Source organism: Poecile atricapillus, chromosome 2 (assembly GCF_030490865.1).
Source record: "Poecile atricapillus isolate bPoeAtr1 chromosome 2, bPoeAtr1.hap1, whole genome shotgun sequence".
Lineage (NCBI taxonomy): Eukaryota > Metazoa > Chordata > Aves > Passeriformes > Paridae > Poecile > Poecile atricapillus.
The window spans coordinates 151,116,984-151,140,084 of NC_081250.1; the positions used below are offsets into that span (position 1 = coordinate 151,116,984).

The 23,101-nt window shown below is 42.4% G+C and overlaps 1 protein-coding gene across 13 annotated transcripts in view; it reads right to left on the minus strand.

Annotated features, from left to right (window-relative positions):
* Positions 1-23,101, minus strand: part of TSNARE1 (t-SNARE domain containing 1) — a 453,286-nt gene that overhangs the window by 215,171 nt on the left and 215,014 nt on the right. For 11 of the 13 annotated variants that reach the window (XM_058832854.1, XM_058832853.1, XM_058832846.1 and 8 more), the window contains one exon: positions 1,946-2,113. In XM_058832854.1, the coding sequence (XP_058688837.1) occupies positions 1,946-2,113 (168 nt within the window). The remainder of the gene's footprint in view (positions 1-1,945; positions 2,114-23,101) is intronic. The other 2 variants (XM_058832855.1, XM_058832852.1) reach the window with 1 other exon arrangement.

Consider the following 23,101-nt stretch of genomic DNA (forward strand, 5'->3'; position numbering starts at 1 on the left):
TAATTGCTTAAGCTGACTAAATCATTAATTGCATAAACTAAGCTGTTCAGAGGTAAATTCATATTAGGTAGAAAGGTATCCAGGATCAAATCAATTGATACAAACCCTGCACAATACATGAACATAGATTTTTTTTTTTTTTTAAGTTATTTAGGATTGTGATTGGGTTCACTTCACCCCCCTCAACCGCCCCACCATGGCCACACGGTCCTGTGCAACTTGGTGTGGAGATATCAGACTGTGGCACAGAAATGGGATTTAACCAGCAAACTGAATAAAGATCTCTCCAAGGAGATACAAGTGTACATCTTGGCTTTCCAAAGCTGGTGTGCTTGAGGCTGCCCTGGGGGTTGTCATTCCCCACTGCCTAATGGGCAACCACTAAATGTGTTTTTTTTTTTCCCCTGGGGAGGACAGGGGCAATGTAAAGACAAATTAAAGAAGGCTCAGAATGTATTTCAAATGAAAAGGATCACAAAATCACAGAACCACAGAATGGCTCAGGCACCAGAGTGGGGCCATCTGGTCCAACATCCCTGCTCAAGCAGGGTCATCCCAGACAGCACAGAACAAGGTTCTGCTCAGACTGCTCTTACACATCTCCAGTGAGCTGGAGGTGTTGTTCACAAGAACATTTCGGAAATACATTTGCTACCATCCCTCCTGAACATCAAAGCACAGGAAAAGCCCAAAATATGGTTTTTTTTTTGTTTGTTTGTTTTTTGTTTTTTTTTTTGCAGCAGAGTTCCCTGCAGGACAAACTGTAGTTTTCCCTACTTTGTCCTGCTGAATGCACTGAGATCCCTCAAAGTGCAAAATGAGAATTCACAGTAGAAGATACTCAGTGTGAGAATTTTCTCTGAGAGTTTCACCCTCAGTAATGGACACAAGTCCACAAAGCTCATCCATGGCTGCTCAGTGAACCACAACAGAAATTAGATAAACACTGACCTCGACCTGCTCCTGTAAAACTGTCAGAATTTCTGACTTGGAGAGTTGAGTCATACGTGGCCACCACTGTTTGCTAACAGAGGTCCCAGCCTCAAAGCACCTGCCCCCAGCAGTAACTTTTGCCCCCTTTTTGCACTGTTAACTCAGCCATAATTCCTGCTGCACTGCAACCCAAAATCTATCCTGATAAAATTAGCCCAATCCAATTAAAGGACAAAGTATAGCCCTTAATTAAATGTTCTGATTATTCTCAAGCCCTCTTTTCTTGGTTCATCTTGAGTTTAGGTCTGTAAAAGCATACAAATTAGGAAGGTCTATCATGTTCTTGTTTTACCCATTTATCGCTTAAATTTAACTAACAAGATTTTCCCAAAAGCGTAAAAAGGGAAGTATAAAAAGAAAAATGTGGGATGTCTAACTTATTCAGGCCTCTTTTTGTTCCTTTTATTGCATATTTTTACAGAGCTTTTGAAAAAAAAAAAAAGGGAATAAAAATAGAATGTCCTCTTTGAACCACATCAAGAACGTCCAGATACTTTGATACAGCAAAAATATTGAATAATTAGAAAAGGTTAACAAGTTATTTCCTTTTTTCTACCTATTATTCTATCTAATGGTAAAGCTGAGTGGTTTTTGCCTGTGACAAATTCCAGTTTCAGGTTTGCATGCACTGAAGGAGTTGTTTTGCTGCAGAACCCAGCTCAATTAAAGCAGCTCACCACCAACTCTGCTGTGGAAGACTCACTGGGAAGAACCCAACCATCAGCCCATGAAAATTAATTAACTCTAGTAATTTTCATCACCAACCATACAGATTTCCAACTTTTCCTTCTATCACTGATTCCCATCTTTAGAAATTCTTAAGTTTCCTCCGTTTTTAGGGACACTGTACTGGCAGCGATTTAAATCAGCATTTCCTTCATGTTGAGCAAGGCACAAGGCAAGAATTCTGCACTTCCAGCTCCCAAAACCGTGGTGGGAGGAGGACACTGACCTCAATTTGCTGAATGGCCTCTTCCCGCTGGCGGATGGCTTCCAGATCTTCCTCTGTGATTTCTGAGAGCAAGGCTTGGTCCTGGCCCTGGCTCTGCCACGTGCCATCGCCTCCGTTAAAGATCTTCTCATCATCAGGCAGGTCAGAGAAGGGGGTCTTAGGGCTCTGCTGAGGGGGGAGAATGGAAGGAAAGCAAAGGAAGTGTAAATGTTTTCCAGTTTTACCCAGCTTTAGTGTGAGGAAAGAAAAGATTCATATAACAGATGGCACAAACAGTGAAGTAAAGGTAAAGAGGAGAGAAGTAAATTACATGAGAGGAAGCATTTCAAATCTGAAACCAAATGTTAGGCCCTGAAGTCAGATCTCCTGAGATACTTTTGGGCCCCAGTAACCAACTTCAATTTTCCACAGTTCTGACAGAACAAAATGTAGATGTGCAGCTGAAAATAATGCATTTCTCTTGTTTGATTTCCCTGAAAATTCTTCCAGAATTAGACACTTTCACAGGCACAGAGAAATCATTTGAGAGACTCATTTGTTTTGAAGACTTTATGATCCAACTTGCAACATTCAAAATACAAAGGCTACAATCTTCTCCATTGATGAGATTAACAGTTTAAGAGAGGGGAAATCACTGCAGGGATGTGAGCAGAGAGTGATCAGCCTGAGCAACTCACAGGTTTGTGGTGCTCACTCTGTGGAGCTGACCTGGTTTTTCTGACACATCTGATCACAGTCACAGAATCACAGAATGGATGGGGCTGAAAGGACCTCAAAGATCATCTCATTCTACCCCCTGCCATGGGCAGGGACACCTTCCACTATCCCAGGCTGCTCCAAGGCCTGGAACACTTCCAGGAATGAAGCAGCCACAGCTTCCCTGGGCACCCCATTCCAGTGACTGACCACCCTCTGATGAAAGAAATTTTTCACAATATCTTATTTAAACATCTTATCTTTCAGTTTAAAATCATCCACCCATGGCCTATCTGCCTGTTTAATAAACTTCTCTCCCTCTTTTTTAAAAGCCCCTAACTTGTTTTATTGAGCCCCATTGTTAAAAGCCCCAAGATACCATTTTCTTCTATTTTGGGAGTTGCATTTATGTTCAGGTCCAGATTTTAAAACCTTGTTCAAGAAGCGGTTGGATCTGCACAGGAAGTAGGGGCAGAGGTTTAACAAGGTGTTTTGCACCCAGCCTTAGGTTCTGTGCCTGTGTCAGGTTGTCCTGACTGGACTTGGAGAATGAACTGACCCAAGGTTGGTTTGGAGGCTGAGCTCAAGCTCTAGACTAAGAGGTTGAAGGCTCCAACCTTACAACTGCATGAGGATCCAATTTCAAACAATGCTCATGGTCCTCTAACTCAGTCTTGAGCTGAGCTTTGACTCCTGACCAAAAGTTACAATGAAAAAGCAAGCCAAGTGCTTCTGATGCTCTGAAGCTGAAAGAAGAAATGGTGGTGGCACACCTTGACCTGGACTTAAACGTTGTCAAAGCCTCTGAAAGCTGAAGGAGAAAACAACTACTCAGGGGGGGATGTTCAGTTCTCTGAATCTGGGTTTATCTGAAGCCCAAAAACTGGGAGTTGTGCCTGAAAAATAAAAGCCTCTGCTTTGCTTTTGTCTTACTGAGGAGACATCTTCAAAAGTATTAATTCCCCTGAATTCCCACAGCATGGACAGAAAGTGAGGCCAGGGGACATTTAAATGGAAGGGCATGGGACTGGAGAACTGGAAGGGCTGGGAGGACTTGAGTCTGGAAATGTTTCTTTAACTCTCTAACTCTGCTTTAACTCATTAAAAAGTATGCAATTCGTGTATTTAGAAACAAAATAATTTTTGGATTTGCCAACACTTAGACTTTTTCTTATGAAATCAATTTATTATTATTATTGTTATTATCACTATACCTCATTGGAGATAAGGAAAATAACACAAGGTGGTGAAGGAAGTGGGATGATGGAAAAAGTAGAAGGAAATAGGAAAATCAGCAGCAAACAGTCAAGTATCTTTCAAAATATGAATAGAAGATTAAAATCTTTAACATTAATGTATTTTTTTCACCCTCTGCTTTCCAGAGATCTACTGAGAAAGGGTGTGTTACAGGAAGAAAATCATCATTTAAAATTAGGTTAAAGATTAATTTACACTTCATAGGACATATTTTAATAGGACTAAGATACTCTGGGGGTGTTTTATTCACTAATTATTATGTGCTTTGGACACTAACTTCCCTGGTAGAGTGTTTCAGTGCCAAAAAAGTGTATTAATGGACTCAGGAAAAAAAAACCCTTGGGGTATTCTAATACTTCATTTAGTGACCAGTGTGCTCAGATGAGCAGAGGCAAATTGCACATGGCCAAGTGGGCTGGAAGATCCCAAGAATCTGCCTTATGGAGACACAGGAAAAGTGTTCTGATGAAATCTGTGTGCCCTGGTCACAGCAAGGATGCTGCACCAAGGACCTCAATGCCCACCAATGGACACTCAAAGCCATGTTTGCCCTGTGGAGGTCTGAATTTTAGTGGAAAACAACAAATTTACAAGTCTTCAAATGTTTCCTGTTCTGATGTGGGAGCACAGGGATAACAGGAGAGGCAGCAACCAGCTCTTCAGATTGGGTTAGTCCATGGAATAACACAGCTGTACTGTAAATATCCTTTATCTTGGCCTGTGTCAACTTTATTTGTCATCTTCACTTGCTGGGCCTGGTATGTGTAAATAACACGTCCCTCCTGCAAATTACTCAGAAAACACATTGCAAGGGCTGCTGCTCAGTCATCTTTTAGAAGAAAACCAGCAATCCATGTGTTTAAATAGGTAAAGGTCTAGACACAGATCTTTTTCTCTAAACAAAGTAGTGACCTAAGTTAATTTCAGAGCTGCTGAAGGCAATTACATGTGTTTGCATCCTTAACATCTTCCGAAAAAATCCAACCATGGCTGCTGAATGAGTAAATCAGTGAAACAACAGGATGCAGAGGGGCTGATATTTCCTTCCAGACGTAAAAATGGCTCCATAATAATGTTAAATACAGTCACCATGACCTGCTACCAGAGTCTGTATGCTGTGCTAACAAATAAAAGTGATTTTGTGCTGTCCATGGGACTGAGTCCCTCATTTCTGTGATAAAGTGAAAAAATCTTAAATCTAAAACTGTGAAGAAATCTAATCACTGCTAATGCTTCTGATTGAAAGCTGCATATAGCTGGGCTTATCAGTGCTCTTCATTCCCCTCTGAGTTATGTTCATTGCCATGTCTGACAAAACATTTTATTTATAGCAAGGAAAGATCAGATGGAGGGCACTCGCTGAGCCTCCACAGATAAAGTTCCCTTTGACACTGCACTGGAAGAGGCCATAACTCCCTGTACAGACATTTCCACAATAAATTTGATTTAGTGCCAAATTTTATGCCCTGCAAATCTCTGTGTAATTTTCTGTCGGATTTCCTTTCATAAATTGTTAATTGGATATGTTTGAAGTTGTTCTTTTGTTGAAATTTGCCTCTGGCAGATTTTTGTCAAGATGTATCTATAAACTGAACTCTTCCAAATGAAGAAAAAAAATTATAGCAGGGAAAAAGTTGAGTATATCTGATATGCTCAGTAGTTCTTTTAAAACTAAATCCTTAGGACTGAGGTCATACCATGCTGTTGTTCATCATATCTGAAAAATTATGCCCAGGCACAACATTTTTCTTGTTGGATAAAATCTTTTCACCAGGATAAAATCGTTGCTGCTTACAACTACATTTTTTTATCAGATTTATTCTACCAATGGGGAGATGTTATATGCAGCTGCTGATAGGGAAGGAAAAAAAAAATAAGGTTTTATCTGGATGGTGACAGCTTCTGTCAGTGCCTGTATTTTATCAGCAGTAAAATCTTTGCCTCAAAAAGTTGCATGTCTGAGACCCCTCCAAAAACATCCCCCTCCCAACCTTGGTCCTGCCTCACTCCCCATTTGTCTATCAGAAGGGACAGAATATCACAAATTTGACAACTCTTGTCACAAAAAGTCACCACACAAGGGATTGAAATGGCCTCTCTCCTGGCCCCATATGGTCTTTATTCCACAGAGAAGCAGAAATCTGATGGGAACTCCAGCCAGCCCTCACAGTCCATCTGCAGAGAGCTGGGAGGCTCCTGCAGCAGTGAGAACGTCCTGGCACCTCCCAGTCCTGCAGCTCTTTTTTACATCCCAAACTTCAATGATGACAGTCCTGATTGCCAGCTACAAGGCTGTTCCCTTACCACAAGTTCAGGGCATGAAATATTGACTGGAGGTGGATGAGAAATGCCTTTTAGCACCAGAGAAATTTTTTGTGATTTCAAAGGAAAATTTCCTCTCCAGTCCTCCCCAAAACCTGAAGATAAAGACAAAAATTATACAACAGAAACAAATAGGGATACACACACCTTCCTCCAGCTCAGGTGACTACAAGATGGATAATAAAGGTGAGAAATAAGATGAGTCTCTCACAGTTTTGCCAAATATAACTGTAAGAGTTGATGTAAATAACCAAGATTTATTGAAGCTGGATTTACAGGCTGCCCACCAGGTGAGTGACACCACAGGGACAGGAGAATGCAGGGCTGAGGAAGACACTCACAAATTCTGCTTTCAACCTCGGCATGAAGACAGTTAAGAAGGAAACTTGATTAAGCCTGAAGTGAGACAACAAAAACACATTTCTACACCACCTCCTTCCACCCCAAACTCCACCAGGTTTGTGTCCTGGGGAGGAGGGTTTTATTTGTGTGTGAAAGTTTGGGAAGAGGATACAAACATCTTGGGATGGATGTGGCAGAGCTGTTGTCAGAGGGGGGAAGGGGAGCAGCCCTTGGAAAGGGATCCGAGGGTCCTGGCTGACAGCAAGTTCCATTTGAGCCAGCAGCTCCCCACCTGGACTGAGAAACTAATTCTGGAGTCTTATTCTCCAGACACAAGTTCATTTTTCTCTGACCACTATGCCACTTACACACACATTTCAAGCATCTGGAGCATCGATGGGCTGCAGGGCCCTGGAGATGCCTTTGATATGAACACCATTCACAAATTCCTTGTTACCTCCTGGTTTATAGGAGCACAGGTAAAACCAGTCTCACTTGTCTGAGCTAATTTTGTACTACAGACTGCAGGCAGTTCCAAGGAAATCTTCTGCAACCATGAAAAAAGAACATTTCAGAGCTTTTATATGACTCAGGGAGGAAACCAAGGAAGGTTGTTCTACCTTCCCCAATCTCCAGAAGCCTCCTGCACCTCTAGCAGGGATATGGCCAGCTCCAGCAGCAACCACTACACCTCCCACAGCTCCTGAAAACTCTCACATCTCCTTGGGTAACATTTGGCTCTGGCATTCAAACCAAATGCAAATGCAGAGATGTTTATCTCTTGCTTTATAGTACATATAGACACATAAACAGCCTTTATGAGGATCTCCTATTCTCAGCAGCATCCAGGCTCAGAGATCCACATTTTATTGCATGTAGAATAACGAGGCTGGAGTGTCTGCATTAGAGATCAATAAAACACCATGCATGGAGGGCCACAGTGCAGAGCACTGCTGGAGTTACCCTGCCTGACACATTTTTGATGGCAGGTTGGCACTGAGAAGCTGCCTGGGACAGAAATGACACAGAACAGCCACTTTGGCCTGACTATCCCCAAAATACAGCCAGGTTAAGGCTGACAGATAAATCGGATTAGATCATATCTCTCAAACCATCCTTCCAAAACAACTAACCTTGCAAGCTTAATGAGATTTAGAGCTGTACCATGCCAAGCAAAAGCCCAAAGCAATTACAGGTAGAAAGGCCTCAGGCAGGCACAGAACAAGCAGCCTGGGACTTCTAAATCTTTTAGAGGAGAGAAATAGTGATATTACAGTTTTGCATTATCTTTCACACAGAAGATCACAACAGTGATTGGTAATCTGAGCTCTGTTGTCTTAGGAGAGGAGCTTCCCACAACAACTGGGAATGAAATGCATCACAAGAAATCACAAATTAACCACTGTCTGCTCTTCCTTTTCACTCAAAAAAAGGCCAAATTTAAAATTACCACAACAAGGACAACTTTCAGTGTGTTGAATCCTTCCTGCATGCATCACTGATACGGGCAAATACACAAATGGATTCAGCATTTTCTTCAACTTATGCAAATTTGATTACACTGCACCAATGTAGCATGAGAAAAACCAGGACGGGGAAATTAGCATAAAGGGAAGTGTTGAAGTACATTTTTATTTAAATTAACTAGAATCCTTCATGTGTTTCTGTCTCCACTCTTGATCAAGGTGTTTACTTTTGAATGAAAGGAATATGAAATTGAGCAAGAAAACCTCCCTTTCCACCAGTTTCCTACTACAGAATCTGCAAGAAATCACTAATTTTAGGGGAAATGTATTAACAGAAAGTATTTTGGTAGTTTGCTTTTCAGCATTTTAAAATTTACTCATTCAGGTGTCTGCAGTCATGAGGACTGAGAAAATCTTTTCAGTTTCCTGGAACTAGAAGAGACTAAGTAATAGAGTACCTAGTTCATACCTCCTACTGCTTTCCTCTTCTTTAGCTTGCCTTCAAGACTTTATTACTTCACCAAATTCATTCTAAGCAATCCTGACCTCATCACCCAGGGCTGTTTGAGTTCAGAGTCGATCTTACTGTACTCAGGGTGGGAGAATTAAATGACCTGTCTGTGGTAGATGAAGAAAAAGAAAATAAGCCAGGGGCCCGAGGTTTAGCTCTCTGATAACTGATGTGCTTTTAAGAAGCACAGCACATTTTCTCTCCACAGTGAAGACCAAATTTAGGAGGAATTCCCTTCCTACCAGCCTTAGATGGTGGGGCTGACACAAATTTTGCTCATGGAGATCATCAGCTTCTAGGTCAAACTTCAGTTGATCATGAGGGCTACGCTTTGCCATGTACTTTCAGCCTGTCTGATTGAAGGAAGGAGCAGCTTGTTCTGTTCCTATTTCCAGTCCTCCTCTTTTCCCTCTTGATTTGGCAACTTTACCATGCAAATAGACAGTCCCACGGCAATGTGAGTTAAACAAAACAGTGAAGAGAGGCAGACATCTCCCCTCTCTGTAATCCAACATGCTCTGCTTTTCAAACCCATTTCACTGAATGACTTCAGCCTGCCTGCACCCTTCCTTCCCAGCTGCCTGGGCTGCCACCACCTTCAGGTGGCATCTCCATATACGCCGAGCAAGTGGATAAACATTCCTCTAGCACTGTCAGGAAGGAGAGCATTCACCGGCGTTTTTGTAGCATCACAACACATTCCTAAAGCTGTTGCTGCCCTTTCCTATCTGCCTGTGCAGTATTCTCAGCACTCTGAGTCTCTGCACATCCCTGCTGGCACCGGGTTTTGGATGGCAGTGCTGTCTGAGAGCTGAGCTCTGCGTTGTCCCTGGATCCTGATGCAAGGCAGGGACTCGGTGCTCGCAGCTCCCTCGCTGAGCAGCTGAAACCCCCAGCGTTTGTGTAAATGGCCCATGCTTGAAAGAGCTCACAGACACATCAAGACTGTCTAGAAAGTATCGTGTTGTCTCTGCCTCCCAACATATGTGCTGCACAGCTGGTGAGCAGGTTCCTGCTAGAAAGGCAAACAAGAGGGAGAATGAGTCACTGGCTCATCCATTAACACCCATCTAGTACCAAAAAATTTAAAATAGTAAGGAGACTTTTTTTTTCCTGGGTTCACACAGAGTCAAGAACCAAATTCAGCTTGATTTCTTGTAGCAGAGACAACCCCTAGCACGGGCACAGTGCCACTCTGGAGCAGTGGAAAAGCAGAAAGATGCTGGAAATAAAATGTGTGTCTCTTTCTTTAAAAAAAATAATAAAAAAATAGACTGCTTTTGTATTTTGCATTTTGTTTTTGGACTGCTCAGCCAGTTTTATTTTTAGAAACATGTTTGACCCCTACAAAACTCCATTGGCATCATTTTTTTAATCTCTCTTTGTTCCTGGCCTTTGGCAGGGTTTCAGTGGACTGTTCAGTGTCCAAGCAAATGTTCAAAGCTCGATATGGAGAATCACTCTCATTTAGTGACTTTAAAAAATATCTGCCCATTTTACAGCCCCTGCACTGCCAGAATGCTTCTGCTACTGCCCAAAAGTCTGATCCCAAATTAGGACAAAAATCAGAGGAGTCTTGTCACCACACATTTGGAAGAGCCTTGGAGGGGTGTTGATGGGACAACACTTCATGCCACACCAACTTTTGGCACCATCCAGAAAACTGTCTCATTTTGCATAATCATGGAACCAGAGCAAGGTTTGGGTTGAAGGGGACATTAAAGATCATCTCACTCCAATCCCTGCCATGGGCAGGGACACTTTCCACTATCCCAGATTGCTCCAAGCCCTGTCCAGCCTGACCTTGGACACTTCCAGGGATCCCAGGACACCGTGTGCCAGGGCCTGACCACCCTCATACTAAATAATTTCTTTCTAATACCCAAACTAAATCTCCTCTACTTCAGTTTGAGGTCATTTGCCCATTTCCTGGTGCTCCAGGCCCTTGTCCAAAGTCCCTCTCCAGCTCTCTTGGAGTCTCTTTAGGAACTGGAAGGGGCTCTAAGGTCCCCTGGATCCTTCTTTTCTCCAGGCTGGACACCCCCAGCTCTCCCAGCCTGGCTCCAGAGCAGAGGGGCTCCAGCTTCCTGAACATCTTTGTGGCCTCCTCAGGACTCACTACAAATGATCCATGATCTTCTCATGTTGGGGGGACACAGAATTGATTTCCTGTTATAATTTCCCCATGCTTCAAGCCAAACTTTTTTTTTTTCCCTCTTCCTCCAAACATCAGATGTTGCAGCTCAAGGGACACAATCCAAGTGGCAATACTGGGATGAAATAAAGACACTTGGAAATTCGAATTTTATTATAGTGTTGTCTTTCCAAGTGTGCAATTATGGAAGAGCACTGCACAGCAGAGCCCAGTTAGACAGGAAATTTTACAATTAAAAGGTTCTGTAGCATTTGTTCCTAAAGAGCAAACAGTGAAACAAACAGTGAAATTTCAACTAAATTGGTGAAATGGCTCCATCCCTCTAAGTGTTCCCACTAAAGCCCCAGAACATCAACAGAACCTTCCCAGTGCTCACCTGTCCATACAGGAGGGGTTGATGGCTCCTTCTCCTGGCCAGTGATAATTCCCACCCAACTCAGTGTAATCTCAAGACCTGCAAACAACCTTAAAATATAAGTTTAACCTAAGGGAATGAAATGCTTGGCCTGATTTCTGAGTGCTCTGACAGCAAGGACTGACATGGACAAGAGGACATTGTTTTACTGGAAATGTTTAACAACAGTCAACCTTATTCAGAGAATGTGAGCTTCAATCTCCAGAAAAATGAAGAGTGACAACTTGAATTTCAAGTCAAATCAAGTCAGAACATTTACTGGTTTAGAGAAAAACACAAGAACAGCAGAAAGAAAATTATATTCTTCCTCAAGAATAGTGATATGGTTATTACAGAGCTAGGAAATGTCTCAGGGAAGAGAAACTAAAGCTATTAGGGAAATTTAGACACAGAGGTGTATTTGGCACCAAAGTACCTGCAAAGTGAAATAATGAAAATAAGAAGTGTAAACATTGCTAAAGGGAACAAAATCTTGCTTCTGAGTTTGTCCAGGGAGAATGAAATAGGGACAATTTGGCAATTTGCTAATTCATCCTGCATGAGTTCTTTACAGGGCAGGATGAAGTGAATTTAACCTTCCAAACGGTGACAAGAAATAGGAAGTTTCAGGAAGGGAAGCAGTGCAGAGCAGGTTTATTATCCTCAGGTGCTCGGTGCTGTCTCGGTGATATATGCTCACAGAGATGTTAACCTTTCCTCATTCAGTCCCACACCACCCCATTAGCATTCAGCTTTTCATGAGCATTGAAAAGCCACCTAAACTGTTTCCAAAATAAAGCATTCAGCAAAAGGATTAAGATAAAAAAAATGTTGAAAGGTTTTCAGCTCAGCGCCTCTGGAACGTGACATGTAACAAAATCGTCCATAATCTGCCCATTTTTCCAGTTAATATCAGGACAATGTCTTAACTGTGTCAGAGGCAGGAGAGGCCAGAGATAAACATTCAGATAATTTCTACCACAGATTTTTATTGCACCCTCATTATTATTTATTTTACTTCTGTTTTAACTGTGCTATTGACTTTGCAAACTGATGGGGTTTTAACCATCCACACAAGTGTTCTTTATTAGTTCTAGCACTTAACCTACATGTTTCTTTCCTACCATCAGGCTATCCTGGCTTTTATCATTTAAGTCTGTGAATAATTCACCTGGTCTCCATTTGTATTTTCTTGAAAGTATTTATAGACTGCAATCATGTCTCTATTGATACCTTCTTCAAGACTATTTCATTTAGCTCCCTCATTTTCTCATCTGATGTTTATAGACTACATACCTCGTGTTATTTTATTTGTGGTCTTCATGTTCTTTTTTGTTCTCTATATACCAAAGCCCTTCCCAAGCCATAAACCCCAAGATTTCATTGCTTGTGCAATAAAAATATATTTCTGATGGAAACTTCCACCCAAAGAGAGGAGAAATTTTGTCACATGTTTAATTCCACTCTCAAAAATGCTGCATGGGGCTTTGGTTGACTTGTTGCACCTTGATAATTTTCCTAACTATTTGACCAAGTCCCAAAGGACTCAGATCCACTCCTACAGTAATAAAGAAGTAATGAACTGATTCTGAAAGGCTGGGACACACTCACTGAATTAAAATCATATTTCACTCCCTGAAAAAGACCTCTGTCTGCAAGCCCACATTGGAACAGGATTCTCTCTGTGGAAAGGCGAGTTTTCTGCCATTCCTCTGAATGTTTGTGTGCGTGAAAATGAGATTTTTATCACATAAAGCCAGGTTTTCACTGCACAAGAGGATCCTTGCTAACACACATGGGTGCAGACACTGCCTCTGAACCCCTGAATTCTGGAGGGACAAAGGGATCACAGTGAACTACAGGAAGGTGTTTGCAGGGAATTTACTTTCTTCTGCTCCCTGTCTACTCAAAACTGTGAAGTGGGTTTCTCCAGCAGGAGATTCAATCCAATAAAGTTCCAGCCTTCATTTTTTTTTGGCCTTTTCTCCAAACTGGCAATAGAGCTTTACCCTGTTGGAGCTGCCACTTTGTTCCATCAGACATCAAGCGTCATCCAGAGAAGGAGGGATAAATGAGGCAGCTGCTGGTTCAGGACTGGTGGTATTGACATGCAAGTGGGATCCCTCTTAACACCAATTTGAGATGTTTGCACAGTGGATATCTTTGTTTGAATTGATCAGGCAAATTGAACTGCCAGAAATCCTCTCCAACTTTACATACCCACAGTGGAGGCACTGACCTCCGAGCTCCTGATTAAGACTCCCACTATAATCAATGGAGACATGGTCAATAAAGTCAATGGAGATAAAAGCCCTGCTCTCCAGATTAAAAAGATTGACAGCTACTTAACACAAAACTGTGCCATAGACTATAAAGGGAGCCTTGAATGTCAGGCTCAGAAGTAGAGATTTACACTACACATGCCCAGCTGTGGCCAAGGGAGACTATGGGGAAAAAAAACCCAACAATCCAAAACAACATTAAAAAAAACCCCAAAACCTGACCAAAACCCACATTTTTAATTTTTTTTTTTTTAACAGAAAACAATATATCATACTTAGCTCAGCTGAGTACACTGAAATGTGTTTGTTTCTCCCAACTACCTGTAGAAAAAGTCTTGTTGTCTTCAGAGATAGAAATCTACACTGTGGAGGAATTAACAGAGATTCCTTCAGCAGAATGGTTTGAATTCCCAGTAGATTTGTCAGGGACTAAGTGAGGGCAGAGAGGCAAGACAGGTCTGGGGTGACACCATAGAAAGCTGCCTCTTGAATTCCCTCTTTGTGGAGAAATCCTGTTTTCTCCCACATGGCACATGTAAGAGCAGAAAACGTGTCTGCAATCACCTGGCCAGTGTGACAAAGAAGTGACAAAACCATCTCTGGTTTACTGATGTGCAGTTTGTTTATTCATCTGTCACACAGAATGACCTTCTGTCTCACCACACAGAAGGCAGAATCACGTGAAAAGTTCAACTTATTTTGACAATTTTCCCTCAGCTGGTGAGGATGGGAGGCAACCAGCATCTCCCTCACAAACCAGGTCTTTAATAGACTTAACACCACGAGAATATGAAGTGATCTAAGCTGTGTATTCACACTGTATGAGATCACACTGCATCAAAACTTTGATAGATGCCCCTGCTGTTTGCTCATCCTTAAGGAGCAATGACCTGGACATTAGCACGTCTAGTAAATTGTTCTAATGTGTGGTGAAAGGGGACTAATGGATACAGTAATTGATTGTTTGATGGATAGCTGGGGAGCCCTTTGATTATGAGTTTTTGCTACGGTCCAAGACATTTTCATTCTCCAGTTAACCCAGAGCTCATTGCTTGCATGAATTATCTCCTTCTCTGACTGCAAATATCATTCACTTAATAAATATTTCATTAGAAACAAACCGGTGGTGGGGAGAGAGGAGGAAGCAGATGCTCAGTGCTGTGTCTGTTGAAGACATTACAGAGTTTACAGAACAGACACAGAGATTATCCATGAGATGTGCTCGGGTCAGACAAGGGGTCTTTTCTTCTCCAGGATTTAGTGCTCAGAAGCAAGAAGAAGCCTGAAGGTCAATTTAAATCAGTCAAGGGAGGCCCAATATGGACCAAGAAGGATGTACTGCAGTGCTGAAGCCACTGTGTAAAAGTTGATTTCTTCACAAATCCCACCCTCCTCTCTCAGAAACTCCAGGCTGAGTTTTCATGTCACAAGGAGTGACCCTGACCAAGAAATAGAAAGTCAGCAAAAAAACATTTATAATTCCTGGGATTCCATTGGTGAGGGTAGAATTTTGATCCTAGTGAAGGTTACAGAAAAATTTTCCTGCCTGTTAATGTGGTCTTTTTTTATCCTTTATTTTTCCATGTTGTCTTCTCAAAAGTTAATTCTACCTTTATTTGGATTTTGATATTTAATTATTCAGTGACACCTGTACTGAACACATCTGTTTCATTTCTGATGGTTACTTTCCAGCCTGACACTGTACTTCTGAGTTATGAAGATCACTACTCTTCTCTCCAAGGAGAGTTCTCCTAAAGGGCAGTGCAGAAATCAGGCAGAAACAGACTTTTTTTTAACCATTCAAACTCCCCATTCTGGATCAACCCTGTTTCACATCTCTTCCAATTTTCAAATAAGAAGAGAGCAATATTTGCTGAGGACACTTGGGACTTCCACAGGCTCCAGTGAGGTGAGGGATGTCACAAACTAAGCTGGAACCACAAGTAGTTTGTTACAACATGAAGTCACTATAAAAGCTAATCCCAATTCACCTCACACTCTTCATGTGCTGAAAACTGCAGCAGTTTTAAATCCTCTTTCATTGAAAAATTGTTGATGAGCAAAATACATAATGCTCCCTATTACTCTCCACCTTGTGTATGTCCCCTGGGCACTGAGACTCTCTTATCTTGTTTTCCTAGCTGTTCCTCCAGCGTATTTATATTGTTAGTCTCACAATGGGTATCATTATGTCAATAAGCACAATTTAAATATTAATCCTATGGTTATGGGCAGAAATGTAACTGATCATATCATATGCTATAAAAGGGGAACGTGTCTCAAGGAAATGGCTTCAGTGCTGTTTGCACTCAAATGCTTTTTCAAGAATTTTACAGAGGGGAATGACATGAACAAAATATGGGGGGAAATAAGAGAAGGTGACAAAGGAAGAGGGACAACCAAATGAAGGAGATGAAGGAGAGCAGGGACTGTGCAAGAGTGAAAGTAGAGCACAAAAGGTGCTTGGAAAGGGGACAAAGAGTAAAGAAAACTTGGAAGTGAATTGAAAGGAAGCCAAAGGCAGATCCAGGTTGCCTTCAAAATGCACAGATCCCCCAGCCAGGCATGACAGGAGCTGAGACAGGACCCTCACAGGGACTGACACCCTCACTAGTGCTGATATATTTCAGCAGGAAGGGTGAGAGAAGGAAGGCAGAAAATCTTTCCGAACACAGAATAGCCATTATAAAAATCTACACATTCCTGTTGTGTTGTTCCTCTTTCATTACCATACACAGACCAACTATTGAGGGGCAGGAAATCTCATTTTTAGACAAAAAAAAAATTTCTCTTCTCTTGAAGAATCATTTGTCACTAATTTCTGAAGATAAACCAACATTCTGCCCACATGCTGGAAAAGAATCTTTCTTGCCACAGGGTACTTCTATTAATAAAGACAAAAATGGGTAAAAAAAAAGAAAAAAGAGAAAAATTGAAAAAAACTGCTTTTCCAGAAAACTACTAAACTCTGTATTTATCTGAGATCAGACTGAGTGAAAAAACTGTTAGCACAGTTACTGTTGGACATATATTTTTCCACACCAAATTGTGGAAGGTGACTGAGTCCACAATACCCCTGCATATTTTATCATAATCACGAGGCTGCACACCAGCTTTCTCCATGGGAAGCTCTCCCTGAACCACTGACACTGCCTGCTGAGGGAGGTGACACTTTCCAGCAGCACAGGAGCATCGATCTGGCTCAGCATTTTGAAGTCCCTGATGAGTTTACATTACCTTTCTGCTGGAGTCCTTCTATTTGCATCCACTGCCCGTGCTTTTACCCCTGCTGCTGCTCAGCTCAAACACAGCTGTGCTAATACACCAAAGCCACACAGCTAATCCCTTCTCCTCTGATCTGTTTTCAGGTCTCATTTGGCAAACGGAAGGGGGTGAGACCAGTGGGGACACAGAGGAGAGATGAGCCCTTGAGGTGTGTCCTGGGCCAGTCTCTCCCAAGGACGCTGATGCAGGCTTTTGTTTTGTGAGAATCACAGAATCACTGAGGTTGGAAAAGACCTCCAAGACCATCAAGTCCAACTTTTGAACAGTCACCAGCTTGTCAACCAGGCCAGAGCACTGACTGCCATGTTCAGTCTCCTCTTGAACACTCCCAGGGATGGAAGTGAACCACCACCACCTTGGGCAGCCCCTCCGATGCTTTACCACCCTTCCCATGAAGAAATTCTTCCTGATGTCCAACCTGAGCCTCCCTTGACAGAGCTTGAGGCCATTTCCTCTCATTTTGTTCCCTGGGAAAAGAGAGCAACCCCTGCCTGGCTACAACCTCCTGTCAGGGAATTGTAGAGAGCAAGAAGGTCCCTCCCGAGCATCCTTTTCTCCAGACTAAACATCCCCAGCTCCCTCAGCCTGTCCTCACAGGACTGACTCTCTAAACCCTTCCCTGGACATGCTCCAACCCCTCTTGACCTGAGGGACCCAGAACTGGACACAGCACTTGAGGTGTGGCCTCACCAGTGCTGAGCACAGAGGAACAATCATTGCCCTGGTCAAAAAAAGAAACCACTTGGCTGAGTTTCTCAAAAGGTTCTAATCATTCGTAGAACTCACATCCTGGAGGCCAAAGTATCTTTCCAAGAGGAGCTATGATAGCTCAGTTGTCCTGGATGAGTGCAACCATTGGGAACTCCATCCTGCCATCCAAAACGTGTGGATTGTGAGGATGGAGATATTCTTCTCCTCCAGCCTCACCCTGTCATGCAGAGACAGTGCCCAGTCCAACACTCCTCAGAGGAACTTGGTTTTCTCTGAAAGAAATTTGAGCCCTTCCACCCTGACTTATTTTAAATATTCCTGCTAGGTCTCATGAGTAATGTACCTACACAAAGAGATCTCGGAAAATGTACAGATTGTGCAGGAACATAAATTTTGACTGAGCAAGTGATGAATAGAATGCAGAGTAACATCCTCAGATTTTGGGCAAAGAATATATAATCATTCAGTGTTGTTTGCGAAACATGTCAGGCTCTGTCAGGAAGAAGGGTTATAAATAAATGTGAGGGAGATACTTTAATAATGCTATTTCATATACACTCAATAATGAACTTTAATTATTTCTTTGGGTTTCTTTCTTCCTTCACTGTAGCAGATGAGTCAAGCCCAGATGTGTAATGAAACTGATACTGGCATCACAGCATTTTCTTTAGAGGTAGCTGAAAGAGCTCTATGGATCAGCTGTCAAATCATTTCTCCTCCTGTGGGGTTTCCTTCATGCATCGCACCCAGAATTTAATTCCTCCACATATGGCATGAGTGAATCATAGCGCAAGGAATTTTCTTGATGGAAAAGATTTTTGTGCAGACAAGCGGCCTTCTCACATCACTTGTCCTGAAATGAAGCCAAAGTCATCTTTATCACAGGCAGTGGAACAACCTGCCAAGAGGAACCAGTTGCCATGGTATAACATCTACACCTTTGCATTCTGAAACCATGAAAACTAATTTAGAGCTTATCGGTAACCTTATCAACAAATATTTGCAGCAGGGAAGGAGGAGATTGATTTGTTTCCTGCTGTGATGCTGGGAATTAACAGAGGATATCAAAAGGAAAGCTCTGAGGTGTTAAATGTAATGATGTGGATAAATATGAAATATCCCACCAATTCCTTGGCTTTTCTGTAGAAACTTGGAAATGAACAGAGGAAGGTGTCACATCACTCCTTCTGCAAAATGACTTCCTGTCAATGCCTGCAGTGACTACACGGCTTTCTTGAGGAGGAAATCACATGTGATGAATCTCACTGAAAAACTTTCATTCTTCCTTACACCTTTCCTGCTCTGTAAGGAAGGAAAACAACAGCACAACCCCACTGAAAGAAACAGGATGTTCTCCAAATCCCCTCAGCAGGAAGAGACCATGGCCCAATTCCTCTGCTCTCAGAGCTTTCAAACTCACTGAAGGGCTGCACAAAAGTGTCTGACTTCACTTGCCAGGTCTACTCCCAGTCCCATACTCAATATTCCATGATAAAGAGTGGGCAAACAAGCCCAGGAAACACATCAATTCTGCAGACTCTGCATGCACTTGGCAGCTGCTCAACCTATTCCTCTTTACGAACACATCCAGACACACCAATTTCCATTTCCTTCTGAGAATGATGAAAAAAACCAGAACAAAAGAAACAGAGCAAAAACCCCCAAGACACAGGAAGGCAGAGACCCCTGGCAGGACCTGTGGACTTGTGGAGAGATGAGCCTGTGCTGGAGCAGCTTCACTGGAGTGACTTGAGACCCTGTGGAAGGACTCCACTCTGGAGGAGGGTGAGGAGGAAAGAGCAGCAGAGACAACTTGTGATGAACTGGTTCCATTTCGTGATGCTGGTGGGGAGGAGGTAGAGAACTCAGGAGTGAGTTTTCCTGGGAAGATGGGAGGGGTACAGGAGAGATGTTTTAAGATTCAGTTTTATTTCTCATTATCCTACTCTGATTTAATTGGTAAGAAATTAAACTAATTTCTCCACATCGAGTCCTTTTTGCCTGTGACAGTGACTGGAGAGTGACTTCTCCTTGTCCTTGTCTTGACCCATGAGCCTTTCACTACATTTTGTGTCCCCTGATCAGCTGAGGGAGTGACAGAGCAGCTTTGGTGGGCACTGGAATCCAGCCAGGGGCAACATGTCACAAATGGGGATGGGTTCCTCTCCCTATGGACAGAAACATCTCAGTTTGAAAACTGTTTGTGATCTGCAGGGTATCTACTAAAATTCAGCATTAGAAGGTTTCCCAACTCACCTCCTATTTCGTATCAAGTCATATACAATCACCAGTTTGTAAACAAAGAAGCAATTCCAAAAAGAGCAGTTCCAAAAATAGCCCACAAAGCTCCATTACCACCCTTTCAAAAACCTTTGTTTTGGTGGTCAGTTAATAATTTGCAATGTTTTCCAGCTCCTCACAGCTCAGAAGAGGAAAAAGCAGCCCTGGTGAGCCCTGAGACTGAAGAGGGAGCAAAGAGAGAGTCAAGAAGGCAAAAGGGTGATTAAAGGGATTTTGTGTGAACTCAAGTCCACAGTGGGTCAATGCCTGTAGGCTTGGAAGCAACAAGCAGTGTAAGGAGGAGAAAAAGGTTTTATAACATTGGATATCATCAAGCTCAAAATAAAATACACCTGAAAATAAAGAGGATTGGTGTAGGACAAGAAAACAAATGACAAACCACATGCTTTGTAAAATGAGTCCCTTTGGGTCAAAACATATAAAAATAACAACAACAACAACAAAAGGCAGACACCAAAATATTTAAACAAAAAAAAATTGCTCTCTTTAAACAAAAAAAGCTCTTTCCCCCACTTTGTTTCTGTGCAAAACTCTGTTAGCCCATTTTTTCCAGGTTGGGACTGCCTGGCAGCCCTGACCAGGCAGACAGGTGTCCAACAGAGGAACACCATTTGCTATCACCTTTACCTGCTCTTACACCAATGAGCTGAGGTTTCTTGTTCATTCAAATAATTTTGAACCTTCTAAACTCAAAAATAGCAAATTAGCATTACCCCATGCTACACCAGAAGTGTGTCACCCTCTGCCATTTATCAGGTGACCCTCCAGACCCTACTGTGCTAAGCCAGAAGTGCTGATGAGCAAGACTTATCCTCACCTTTGGATGCCAAAATTCTGTGAACTGCGTGGGGAGAGGACCTGCACAGCCCTGTGGACTTTACTAAAGATGAGAACCAGACAAGCTGAGACTAAAAATTGCCAAATTCACAGTAGATGTGACCTAAAGGTCAAAATTGTCATCCCTAGGGACCTCAGAGGTAATGCATTTATATACAAAATCATTAATATTATACTTATTTAAACTCTGTTTGTTTGTTCTCAGTACAGAGAGGGGACATGGAGCAGATTTCCACAACTGAGCAAGGGATTCTGTCTTCAACAGACACAGAAAACATCCTGTTTCACCCCAGCTCTTTAGAGAGTTTATTCTCATCTCAGTGATTCATCAGGGCTTCCCTGACACCGTTTTCATCTGAGCCCTGTAAAACCCAGCTCCTGTCTCCGAGCGATTCCTGTGCCAGCAGATGGCACTCCAAAGTGTGCAGCATCCACAGCTTCCCTCACCCCACTCCCAGCAACGGCTGTAAAAGGTGTTGTTTTGTTTTGGGGTTTTTTTTTTCCCTCTGCCTGGCTCTTCATTGGTGCTTTTAATCATGTTTAAATACAGGGGTCAGCTCAGGAGCTCCCACCGCAGGGCCATCAAACTCCCCAGTGCTCAGCTTCCAGAAGAGGTCACTATGTCCTGCTGCACATAAAAGCCACACTCCCATTCTCTTTCCTTAAATCATCTACCCAGTTACAAACTGCTGGGCACAGAAAGGGAGAAAACACCTTCCTCACTCACCAGAAATCAGCTGAGATTGCAAGAAGGTGCTTTGATTTTTTTAAAATTTTTGTTTTCTGGGTGGTTTTTGTTTTTTTTTAAGGCAATCATCTGTGCTTTTCAGCAGGTCACTGCTGAGCTCTTCATGAGTATGTAACCCAATACAGAAGGGAGAAGGGAAAGGGAAAATCCTTAAGGCAAGAAATGTTGCAAATCAAGAGTTTCAATTGTGTCGAGTGTAATACTGAGTTAAGGTTCTAGGAACTACTTCAACAGTTTTATTACATTCAGGACTTCATAGACTCAGTGAAGGTAGAAAATAAAACACTGAAGCTTTTCATTTCATACAAGTGAGGTGTGCACAGCTCACAAAAAATCCAGGGTTTGCACAGACTGGAAACAGGATCTCTGGCTTTGCCCCGTGGAAAAGTGGGTTCATGGAAATAAACATTTATGGTTTCAACCAGTTTCTCCATGGCAGTCTTTGTGCCAAGGAAGACCTTGGGAACCTTTTGTCTGTGAGTTTGGCTTTGGGAAGTTGCATAAAAAGGGGCAGAACTTTTTGTTTCCCATGAGGAAGAACCTTCTTTGCTCTACCATTCCCAGCTCCCTTACAGCATCTGGAGAAAACAGTGAGACAAGAGGTGAGACTGAGACCTTAACTGGTTTAGGGAGCAGGGAAAAAGTCCTCTTGCACCAAACCAAATTAATCCAATTAGGCCACTGGAGTGGCTCATCCTGGGGTACCACGTGGTAGCCCAGCTTTAATTAAAGCAGATTAACGAGGGGGACACTGCAGAGCTTTTCTGTGTTTTACTGCAGGGGACACAGTGAGATGCAGTCCTGACACCTCGCTGCTGAAGTGACAAGCTGCCCATTTGGACAGCCACAGGAAGAGGAGGGCTGTGATGGCCTGGCTGCACCTCTTCTCCCAGGATTAATTAAGAGCTTACAGGGGTGAGCAGGGACAGGGGTGATGCTCAGCAGGTACCAACCACACACCTGTGATTTGCTCCCGACAGTGGCAGTGATGAGCAACACTCATGGCTCAGTTTTTTCATTCACAGAAATCACAGAATAACTCAAATCAGGGAGGAGCCATGAGGACCATCAAGTCCAACTCTGTTCCATTCTTATCTACAAAAGCATATCCAGGGAATTTTCATTTTGCTCGTGGTGTAGGCTCTGAACCATCACTTTATTTCATATTTGGGACAATTGGGTGAAAATGTCTCTTAAACTTAAGGGAAAGCTTAAGTTAGTTTCAGAGGTTCCTTCTGAAATCAACAAGTTTGTGAGATTGCAGTGGAGAACCTCCATCTGTGTTTAGGTGAACATATTTATTTTATTTATCACACAGACTGTTGCTATCAGCTCAAAAATAACTACTTGAAATGTTATCTGCACCACATGCCTTATCCTACAGAGCCTGTTGTGTTTTATAATGACACTATATATAAATTACCTCTCTGATATATGTCCAGCTTTATGAGTTAGCTCCAAAGGAATTTCAGCATCTCGGATTATCACTAAAAGTGAGGATGAAACTATAACAAACCAGTACATCAGTGAAAGTTTAGCTTGGCAAAAACAACATAAATTTGGGTTACAGTTTTCAGCTTGAGGAACAGAATAAAGAATCAGAAGTGTGATTTTGTGTTTCCTCGTGTTTTCATAAACCAGAAATAACTGTGACCAATTCAAAGAGCCTGAGCAACCTGGTCTGGTGAAAGGTGTCCCTGTCCATGGCAAGATGTTGGAATAAGAAGGTTTTTAAGGTCGCTTCCACCTCAATTCCATGAGTCTATGATTTCACAGGTGGGATGCAGGATAAAGGATGCCTTCTACACAGGAGTGAAAAGGGTTTCATATCTTCATGGTGGATATAACA